This window comes from Neophocaena asiaeorientalis, unplaced genomic scaffold, assembly GCF_003031525.2.
Source record: "Neophocaena asiaeorientalis asiaeorientalis breed wild unplaced genomic scaffold, Neophocaena_asiaeorientalis_V1.1 scaffold280, whole genome shotgun sequence".
Lineage (NCBI taxonomy): Eukaryota > Metazoa > Chordata > Mammalia > Artiodactyla > Phocoenidae > Neophocaena > Neophocaena asiaeorientalis.
The window spans coordinates 8,042,435-8,054,081 of NW_020185321.1; the positions used below are offsets into that span (position 1 = coordinate 8,042,435).

The 11,647-nt window shown below is 40.6% G+C and overlaps 1 protein-coding gene across 1 annotated transcript in view; it reads right to left on the minus strand.

The window, feature by feature from the left end:
- Position 1: 1 nt before the first annotated feature.
- The window catches only part of LRRC31 (leucine rich repeat containing 31), a 22,478-nt gene continuing 10,832 nt past the window's right edge, over positions 2-11,647 (minus strand). The window contains 5 exon segments of the mRNA XM_024734137.1: positions 2-357; positions 5,220-5,387; positions 9,856-10,020; positions 10,804-10,971; positions 11,191-11,355. Coding sequence (XP_024589905.1) covers positions 2-357; positions 5,220-5,387; positions 9,856-10,020; positions 10,804-10,971; positions 11,191-11,355 — 1,022 coding nt within the window.

Here is an 11,647-nt window from a genome sequence, read left to right on the forward strand (position 1 = left end):
CTTAGTTGAGCCTTGAGAAGTCAGCTTCCTGAAACCCACCATGGTCAAAGTGAATGCTGCTTTTGTGATCTTGGTCAAAGCCTTCTAGTTCTTCCTCTTGTGAGGCTGGGAGGACCCACCTCTTCATTCTTATCTCGGTGATCTCAGGAAGTTTGGTCACGGCACATAACAAGTGTCTAAACCATTGTCCATGCTCCTGAAAAGCTGATGGCTGAAGGCTAATATCCAGCTCGGTTAACTCTTTGAGGAGCCACAGGTTTTGGCAGAAGATGGTCCATTCTGCATCACAGATGCTGTCATTATAGCTCAGGTCCAGCTTCCGCAGCCTGGCCAGGTGACCTGTCTGGATTACCGATGCTGAAAAACAAAATCACTCTAACTGCTAAAAGCCAAGGATACTTTCTAGTGTGACCATTTCCCACTTCCAATAACACAACACAGTAGCTCCAGGATTCGTAATGACAAGACTGATACTTAGTAATGAAATGTTATTAGCTAGCAGTTTTATTCAGGGCATCTGAAATTACTCTAGTAACAAATTTCCTCTCTGCATTTCATGTACAGCTTGAAAATCGATTTTTCTTTCTCTTTCCAAATCCCATTCCAAAGAGTGTCTCTTTTGTCGAGTTCCTGCTCTCTGCTCCGCTGGAGTCCTAACTCTTACTGCAGACTTTCTCTAATTAAAGAGGAAGAGTGATGGCTCACTGGCGTTAACTCAGGACCATTTCTGAATAGTTTTCTTGCTGTTTAATGCCGTTTAATTATTCACTGCTTATTCATTCTTCATTCAACAGTTATTTAATTGAGCACTTTCCGTGGGCAAAATCTGCTTGGATAATTTCTAATTCGTGGGTCAATTAGAGACATGGATCAAGTTTTCCTTTGAATAGCACATATCACAGGACTACCCATAATGGCTCTCAATAAATAACAGTTAATGATGAAGCTAAGAAAAGGAGCTAGGAGAGATAGCCAAAGCAGACAGGACATGCTTCCCTTTTCAGCCAAAACCAGGAATGAATTACAGAGATGAGACGTGTAGAATCTCAGAGTTGGAAGGGACCTTGGAGGGCTCCTCATTCAACCTGATCAATGATCAGAGAGAAATCCCTCTCACAGCTTCTCTACTGGGGACCAGCCCAACAGAGGGCCTGAAGTCCCTCTTCAGGTTGCCCCAACAGAGGGAAGCAACTCTCCGCAGGAGGAAGCCATGCCTCTAGGCCCTATCTGACTTTCCCCACTGCCCACCTCAGCCTGCTGGGAGCCTCAGCTCCTTCCTCGTGCCAACCATGCAGTGTTGGACAACAGTCAGGTCCTGTCAAATGTCCCCCCTGTAGGCTTAAACATGCCCTGGTCCTTCAATCATTCCTCACACATCACGGCTTCCACACCAAATGGGATGCTCCATCCCCATCATTTTCATCATCCTAGTCAGGACACTCAACAGCTGCATTTGGTCCCTAGGTGTTCATGTTGATCGTGTCCCTTCCTATCTTTCTGTCTCAGAACATTACTCACCATGTTCTCAAGACCTAGCTAAGTGTTAAAGATAATGTGCATGCTTTTTCCCTTTAGAAAATTTTCTATTAAAGACATTTTCAAACATATAAAAAGTAGATGGAATAGGAGTGAGAACTCCCATGTTCCCATCAATCAGCTTCAACGCTATTTTCATTACACTGATCTTGGCTCATCCAGTCCCCTTCCCCTAATTTTTGTTTGTTTGTTTTTTAGTATTTTAAAGCAAATCTCAGACATTGTTTTACTTTTCCTATACTATCTGAATTTTCCAATGATGTGAGTACTCTATTTATTATATTTTAGTATTTTATATGCATTATATTTTTAAAAACTCCGGTAATAGTATCATAGGTCATGAAAATACTATTTTTGTAGCTTACTATATAAAAAAAACCAATGCTGTTATTTACAAAAGAATAAAACACAAACTACTAGGGATTAACAAATTCTTAAAGTTTCTATTAGAAATAATCAAAACAGTTAAGTGGCAATGCTTAAAGCCACACACAGCAATACTTATCATTGACTAAAAATTGAAAGAACAAAAAATACCCTTGACAAAATGTAAAAGTATAAATTTGACCTGAGGAAGAAAACCTGGTAGTAAAAATTAAGAAACAATATATAATGGCTGGAACTATGATTAATAAAATATGATGCAGACCAAAAAAATAAAAAATTGAAGAAGCAAATTTTAATAACTTTAAATGAAATAATTTAAATATGTTTAATGGTGTCCAGGTCAGGAAAACAAACCAAACCAAAGGCTTATTCTTTGAGAAGATTGGTAATATTGATAAACCTCTTGTGGTAATCAGAATGCTAAGGTGACCCCAAGATTTCCACCCTAATTCCTAGGACTGTGTATGTGATGGGTTCCCATGATTGGGTTATATTACATGGCACACCTGAGTTTAAGAAACGCAGACCTGAGCGAGGTTAACCTACTCACAGGAGCCCTTTAAAAGCAGAGAATTTTCTCCAGCAGGTGGTTGAAGAGGAAGGAGGTCACAGAAGAAGTAGTCAAAATGATTAGGAGACATTAACAGGATTATAAGGAAACAACTTTATTTCCATAAATTCGACCTAAGTAAAATGGGCCAATTCCTTGGAAGACACAAAGTACCAAAACTCAAGAAGAAAAAGATAACCTGAATGGTGCTATATCTATTTTTTAAACTGAATTTGTAATTTAAAACTTCTCACAAAGAAAACTCCAAGTTTAGACAGGTTCAGTGGTCAATTCTATGAAGTTTCAAGTTAATGAAAAAATAATACCAAGTCTACAAAATCTTTCCAGGAAACAGAAGAGGCAGGAACACTTGCCAACTCATTTTCTGAGGTCATTATTACCCTGATACCAAAGCCAGACAAAGATATTACAGAAAAACTAGTAGGCAATTATCTCTCGTGAACATAGCCACAAACATCCTCAACAAAATATCTTCAATTCATTATAAGAAATCTAGCCAGATTAGGATATCTGAGGATGTGATCTTTAGGATGTGCCCTTTACCTGATAAAGGGCACATCTACAAAACACAAACAAAAACCTATAGCTAACATTATACTTAATAGGAAAGACTGAGTGCTTTCCCCCTAATATCGAGAACAAGGCAGGGATGTCTGCTCTCACCTCATTCAACATCTACTGAAAATCCTAGCCAGTTAAATAACCAAGAAAAAAAAAATAAAAGGTATAGAGACTGGACGGGATGAAATAAAGCTGACTCTAATTATAGATGACATGATTGCCTACGTAGAAAATCCTACAGCATCTACCAAAAATCTCATAGAACTAATAGATGAGTTTAGCAAGGTCTCAGTATAAAATGTCAATATATGAAAATCAATTGTATTTCTACATACTAGCAATGACCAATTGGGAATCAAAATTTAGAAACCAGTACCGTTTATAATAGCACCAAAAAATTAAATACTTAGATATAAATTTAACAAAGCATATGCAGGATCTGCATGGTAGAAACTACAAAACACCAATACAATAAATCAAAGAGGACCTAAATAAAAAGAGAGATATACTGTGTTCATGGATAGGAGTGCTCAATATAGTTAAATGCCATTTCTCCCTGAATTTACCTATAGATTCAATGCAATCCCAATCAAAATTCCAGAGGGATATTTTGTAGATATTGACTAGCTGATGCTAAAATTTATATAGAAATGTCAAGAAACTAGAATAACCAAAATGATTTTGAAAAAGAAAAACAAAGTCAGAATGCCCATGCTACCTGATTTCAAGGCTTACTATAAAGCTTTAGTAATCAAGACAGTATGGTATCAGTTAAAGAATAGATGCATAGACCAATGGAACAGAACAGACCAAAAATAGACCCTCACAAACTGGCCAATTGATTTCTGACAAAAATGCAAAGGCAATTCAATGAGTCTTTTCAATTAATGGTGCTTGAATAATTGAGCTGTCGTGTGCAAAAATATTTTCAGCCCATATCTCATGCCTTGTATAAGAATACTCAAAATGGATAATAAGTCAAAATGTAAAATATAAATGTAAACCTTTTAGAAGAAGATCTAGGAAAAATCCCTGAGAACTTGGGTTTTGCAAAAAGTTCTAAGATGCAACACAGAAAGCTCTATCCATCAAATTAGCAAATAGATAAATAGATCTTTATCAAAACTGAAAGTCTTGGGACTTCCCTGGTGGTCCAGTGGTTAAGACTCCGCACTCCCAATGCAGCGGGCCAGGTTTGATCCCTGGTCAGGGAACTAGATCCCGCATGCCACACTAAAAGCTCCCTCACGCTGCAACAAAGGTCCCACATGCTGCAACTAAAACCCGGCACAGCCAAATAAATAAATATTTTTTAAAAAAAACAAAAAACACTGAAAGTCGTGCTGTGCAAAAGATACTGTTAAGGGGTTGAGAAGACAAGTTACAGACTGAGAGAAAATATTTGCAAGCTATAGATCTGATAAAAGACTTGTATCCAGAAAATCTAAAGAACTCTCATTAAGAAGAAACCAAACTATCCAGTGTTTTAAATTAGGCAAAAGATTAGAACAGACACTTCACCAAGGCATATATGCAGTTCACAGATAAACACAGATAAACACATAAACACATAAAAATACTCTCACCGTCATTAGGGAAATGCAAAATAAAATCACAATGATTTGTCCACATCTTCTAATTACAGTGTTTGGCCATAACTCTTGCTTTGAAAACACATATTTGTTCCAACTAGATTGAAATATCAGAGAACAGTGTGAACATAACACAAATTTCTTGTTTGCTTATGCATAATTTATCCACAGGAAACAGTAGGTGAACACAGAAAACTGCACCCAGCTGAGCCAAGGTGGGTACAGGTGTAAACAAAATCCACACATGCCCACACCTCTCAAGGACAAGGAGCCTCACCCATGCACATCCAGTGTTCCAACTTTCTATTCTACACCAGGTAATCCTCCTTCTTCCACCACCATATCTATGTCTATCTTCTTTTTTTTCTTCTTCTTCTTTGTTTTTAAATGTTTGGCCGCACCTTATGGCTTGTGGGATTTTAGTTCCCCAACCAGGGTTCGAACCAAAGATGCACAGAGGGCTTAGCTCCAGACCTCGCTGCCTTCTCCACCTCCCTTATCCTGGACTGCCAGAGCAGGCACGCTGGGCTCTGAGTGCCAGGACTGCTTTGGATGGAACCAGTAGGTAAAACCCAGAAGAGCCATGTCCTCTGTCACCAGGGAACAGCTGCTTAGCCTCAGCACCTGAAGGGACGTTGAAAGCTTTAGCGTTTCCAGGAGCAGCTTTATGTTGCTGCCAACACACTTATTCCAAGAAAGGTTGACTATTTCCAGAGCAGGGAGGTGAACGGAGGCTTCAGCTGAAATTGACAGTGATAAGAATAGCAATAATTTAGGTTTCCTTCGAGGCCATAAGCCTTGAATTTGAGGAACCTAGGCTAGGGCAACATATTTCTATCAGTGAGGTTAAGACAGTTGTAGAGACCGTTTCTCCTGCCTGAAATTCATGGCCTCAATTTATGTTGTCTATTTTTATTGGGGAGAAATGTTGGAAACTTTAGAAAAGTAAAACTTGATTAAATGGGGACTTCCCTGGTGGCGCAGTGGTTAAGAATCTGTCTGCCAATGCAGGGGACATGGGTTCAAGCCCTGGTCAAGGAAGATCCCACATGCCGCAGAGCAACTAAGCCCGTGCGCCACAACTACTGAGCCTGTGCTCCAGAGCCCGCGAACCACAACTACTGAGCCCCCGTGCCACAACTACTGAAGCCTGGGCGACTAGAGCCCATGCTCCGCAACAAGAGAAACCACCGCAATGAGAAGCCCGCGTACCGCAACTAAGAGTAGCCCCAGCTCACTGCAACTAGAGAAAGCCCACATGCAGCAATGAAGACCCAACGCAGCCAATAAATAAATACAAATTTAAAAAACTTGATTAAATGGAATTCACTATTGACTGGGATTTCTTTCCTTCACTTCACATTTAAGAGGGAGAAAGAGACAAACAGTTTTCACAGTTAGTCACGATTTCCAGAGTGTGTCCTGGTTTTACATGTCCTGGTTGCTGTTGAAATTCAGAGACAAGGCCAAACCTCCCTAGAACTCTGAAACACCAAAATGTATTTGTGTTTACTTAACTGCAGTTAACAGAGACAAAGAAGGGAAATAGTGTATATTGGAAAGATTTTTAAAGGAAATTCAAAGATTTTCTGCTTAGTTCTCGGTTTCCCCTAACATTAAAATTAACCAGAGGGCTTCCCTGGTGGCGCAGTGGTTGAGAGTCCGCCTGCCAATGCAGGGGACACGGGTTCGTGCCCCGGTCCGGGAAGATCCCGCGTGCCGCGGAGCAGCTGGGCCCGTGAGCTGTGGCCGTTGAGCCTGCGCGTCCGGAGCCTGTGCTCTGCAATGGGAGAGGCCACAACAGTGAGAGGCCCGCGTACCGCAAAAAAAAAAAAAAAAAAAAAAAAAAATTAACCAGAGCAACTTATCCACGAGGTATAGCCACCAATTACATTTTAAACTATTCTTCCTTCTTTCTAAAATATAATATCCATTTGAAGAGTAGATATATATTCTTTTTATAATATCTAACAAGAGCACCCTCCCACTCCTATGGTACAGAGACCTATCAATAAGAAATTGAACTTTATTTTCTCAAAGTGATGCAGAGAAATATGTATTTACTTGATTTACTTCTTTTTTTTATTGTTGATTTACTTCTTAATTCAAATTGAATTAAACAGGTCTCCCTCGACTTATAGTGGGGTTACGTCCCGATAAGTTGGAAATATCTTAAGTAAAAAATGAATGTAATACACCTAACCTTCTGATCATCATAACTTTGCCTAGCCTACTTAAACATGCTCAGAACATTTATATTAGCCCATGGTTGGGCAAAGCCATCTAACACAAAGCCTATTTTATACTAAAATGTTGAATATCTCATGTAATGTATTGAATACCATACTGAAAGTGAAAAACAGAGTGGTTGTCTGGGTACAGAGTGATTGTTAAGTTTACCCTCGTGATGGCATGAGTATTGCACCACGTATATATTACTAGGCTGGGAGAAGATCAAAATTCAAAATTCTAAGTATGGTTTCTACTGGTGTGTTGCTTTTACACCACCTTAAAGTCGAAAAGTGTGAAGTCAAACTGCTGTAAGTCAGGGACTGTCTAAAGATTTATGTCAGATGATGTAATTTTGTGTAATATCTACTTGATTATGATCCATTGATTGTGTAGCTATAATTGAAAAGAGTTGTGCCTTCTGATGGCAGAAGACACAAAGTTAAAAACAAAATTTTATTTAAAAATATTCAACCTTTTCCATCTAAGAAGTATATTTATGAAATCTCATGTTGTCCCCAAATTTATTTTTTGTGGAATTTTCCTAACAACATTAGTCTGAGCAGTGGAATGTGGGGCATGTGTGTGTGTGTGTGTGTGTGTGTGTGTGTGTGTGTTTACCTAGCCATTTTGGGGATTATAGCCCCCTTTGAGAAATTTATCTGTCTGTCTGTCTGTCTATCTATCTACTAACCTGTCTATCTACTTACTGACTTACTTAACTAATACCGAAAACGTGCTTTGAAGGATGCAGTGAAGAATAAACACAATTCCTGCCCTCAAGAGGGTAACAATCTGGGAGAAGTATCAACATTAAAAAACCACACAAGTAAATACATAATTATAAATACTGATAAAGGCTATAAGGAAGATACAGGGACTTCTAATTCAGAGAGAGGCTGTCTTAAAAGGGGACATTTACACTGAGACCTGCAATCAGAGCTCCCCAGGAAAGACTGGGTGGTAGGGAATTCTAGAGGACAGGAAGGTCAAATGCAGGAGAGAGCTCAGTGATATGAAGGAACAGAAAGAAGCCAACTGAGGCTGGGTTCAGGGAGCAAGGGGGAGAGCCGCCAGGGGGCCTGTTAGATCACAGGAAGGAATCTGGATTTTACCAGAGGTTCTCCAGGCAACCGCTAGCTTTTACAATAAAATTTACTTTTTTTTTTTTTTTCCACACCCTGTGGTATGTGGGATCTCAGTTCCCTGACCAGGGATGGAACCTGCACCCCTGCAGTGGAAGTGTGGAGTCTTAACCACTGGACTGCCAGGGAAGTCCCAAAATTTACTTTTTAAGTAAAATTTATAGACTGTCTCCCCATAATAATATTCACAACTGGCATTTATTGAGCATTTAGTATGAGCCAGGCACATTTCCAAGAACTTCACATGTAATAACCCGTTTAATTCTTACAACCCTATGAGATGTGATCCTATTATTCCATTTACAGACAAGGAAACTGAAGCACAGAGTTGTTAAGTACCACAGGTCATGAGAGCCAGAGCCAGGATTTGCTTTCAGATGTCTGATCCCAGGTGCTTTGGAGCCAGAAAAATGTACCATACATTCCCTACCAACAAAAGAATTGGAATCAGTTTTAGGGAGTTCACAGCCCCCTGCCCAGGCATAACTATAGACTGACTCTCTTAAGGGAGGAGCCGTGGACCTCAGGTTAAGAGACGTACATATCCTGCTACTTTTCCCCATCCAGACACGTGGCCAATGAGATGAGCAGTGCTGAGGGAGGGCTGGGAGCAGTGCATGGCAAGGACCAAGACCCTGTGGGTCAAACAGAATACTTGGGATGAAAAGGAGAGCAAGAATACCTTAAGTAGAGAGTTCTTAGAATTTGGGATAAATTATATGTACTTATTTTTATTAACAGATATTAATAAATAACTACTTGTTGTTTTTTATTAATAGAATGCCTTTATTTCATTAATAATAGCCCTGTTGGGTCCATAGGACAATTCACTTTTAAGGGAGTGTCAACAGACATAACCCTTGAGGGAAGGCCAGAGAGAAGGGCTCTGTTTTCACTGTTACTCAGGAAGCACCAGAATCCAACCACATTAGTCTTGCGCATGTGGACAAAACAGAGTTAACCTAGCAGGCCCGAGACCACTATCCCTACAAAGTCCTGCTGGCCAGGTTGGCCCTTGGCTGACATCTGGGAACTTGGAATTTGGAAGTGTCATCACCATTCCCTAACTTATAAGGGTGGTTCGTTGTGCCTACGGTGTCTGTGTACAAATAAGATGATTTATGCTGAACACTAGCTTTCCTTCTGTGAGTCTGGCATTTTGGTATGTGCTTCGTAGAGGGTGCCTGCATGATCATGACCAAGCCCCACTAAAAACCCTGGACTGGAAGGTTCAGGCGAGCCTTCCCAGGAAACATTTCAGACCATGACATTACAACGTGCTGCAGAAACGGAGTGCATCCTTATTACTCTGCTGGGAAAGGAATCTTGCAAGCTTGGGCCTGGTTTCCTCTGGACTCTGCCCCACGCGTGTTTCCCTTTGCTGATTTTGCTTTGTATCCCTTTGTAAAGTTGTAACGTACACCCGTTATGCACCGTCCCACTGACTTTCTGTAACTTCATTTGTATCTAAGTGCCTCGGCTTCACCTGATTAGCGAGAAAGACTCAACACCCTTCGTTTTGGCTTTCCTTCTACATCCCTATTTGTAATACACTTTGTAACAGTAACAGATCCGTTTCAAAACAGCCACATAAATTCAAAAATTTTCTCCCTCAAGTGCCACATCTATCCTTTACAGATGTGTATAGGAGGAGTTTAGATTCACTAACAATTACTGGGCACTTAATATTTGCCAAATGCTATATTGGGGCATTCACAAAACTTTTATGATGTGGTCCTTCCGGTAACTTCATAAACAGCACGTCTCAAATTTGCCAGGTTTGCAAACACATGGCAAGGCTCCAAGAGTCCTCCCTCGGCTCTGCAGTACCTACTCAGCCACACCGTGTCGTCGGCCATCAGCGAGCACTGGCGAAGATCCAGCCCCTCCAGATGCTTGAGCATGGCCAGCCCCGGGGAGTCTTCAAACCCTCCACTCATCTCCTTGTTGCAGGAAAGGTCTAATGTCCTCAGCTCACACAAGTATCTAAAAGCAGCATCTACAAAGAAGGTCAGAACCCCATTCTGACATATTACAAGGCGGTCAGCAGGAGAGGGGGCAGGTGTGGAGAAGGGAGACTGAGACAATACGTACACTATGTTGACAAAAGCCCAGACAGTGGGATAACTGTCCACTTTGTACCATCTACCCCTTCGGACCTGACAATGGCTTCAAATACACACTCCCTGTGATCTGCATTGATCGTCAATGGTTTTGATCAAAATCTTTCAGCTAATGAATCTTCCCCTGCTATCCTTGAGCACTGGTGCTGTCATAGCATTCTAGACTTATTCAAACTGCCAGGGAGAAGGATTTTACAGGCTCTAGAAGTTGAAGGGATAAATACACATTTCATTTCCTATTCTTTAATGTGGATACTCTATAGCAGAGTAAATTTTAACTACAGATGTCACTGAAGCTGTTCTTTTTATCAGTACCAATTCCTTCCTACTACGAAGCATAAAATAATGCTGGCATTTTCAAAAGTAAGAGAAAAATGGACAGCTTTAGTAGCACACTTATTTTGCATAGTGTCTCTCTCAGACCTAAAATATCCTGGCCTTTTCAGAGTCAGCCATTTTAAAAGATGATTTTTGTAATCATGAAAGTACATGCTCACTGTAAAAGACTTAGAAAATCAATAAAACATGAAGAAGATTTAAATCACCCGTAATCTTATTCCCCAACATAACTACTGTTTATGTTTTGTTGTATTTCCTAACAGCTTAAAAATTCCATATAATACAAAGTTATAGAGAAACTTTAGCCATTCCTAACTCACCCACTAGTTTGACACTCTTTTGTGATAATCCACGTGAATGTAACTTCAAGACTTTCAGATTTAAGGTACTTTTTAATCCCTGAGCAATACTGTTGAGACTGCCACCGATGTTTCTGTTAATAGAAAGATCAAGTACTTCAAGGTTTTGCAGCCTAAGTAGCAACTGACCTGGAAGGAAGGAAATCCAAAAGACAACTCAGTAAAGATGCAGGGTGTGAAAGATGGGGCAGGCAGGAGGGAGGTACATCTTCATGTGACCTGGGATATAGTGAACCACTCTTTCAATTCAGGGTGAGAGAAAACATAGCCAACGTTGATTTCCAAGCTATCCAATCATGGGTGCCTTCACATGTTTTCCTGGGAAGGACTCTTCCAAATTCCACTTACCCACAAACGCTCCATCTTCTGACGTGAGGGCGTAGTCCACAAGCTCAGGCATTTGTCTCTTGCTCCCTTCTCAGAATGTCCGGAGGATCAGAGGCAAGTTTCCTCCCACTTTACTGTTCCAGGACAAATTCAACTCAAGTTCAGGCAGCCCTTTAAGTGCTTCTCCTGTTACAAAATGGCCCAAAGATCAGGTTGATCGCTAATCCGCAAAGCAGGGAACTCGTTTCAAAATCAATACAGCCATTGTTTACGGAGTATTGAAGCCGGGCCAGCTACTGGTTAGATGCCAGGGAACAGGGAGGAGAAAAGGACCCAGTTCTTGCCCACTCCCAGCACGGTGAGCTTCTACAGGTACAGGCACAGCAAGTCGAGTCCCTCCAGAGTTCTGAAGCCATGCTCGTAAGCAAACATTGTGTAAAAAAAAAAAAAAAAAAAATCCCCCTGTTTGGGGGGGGGG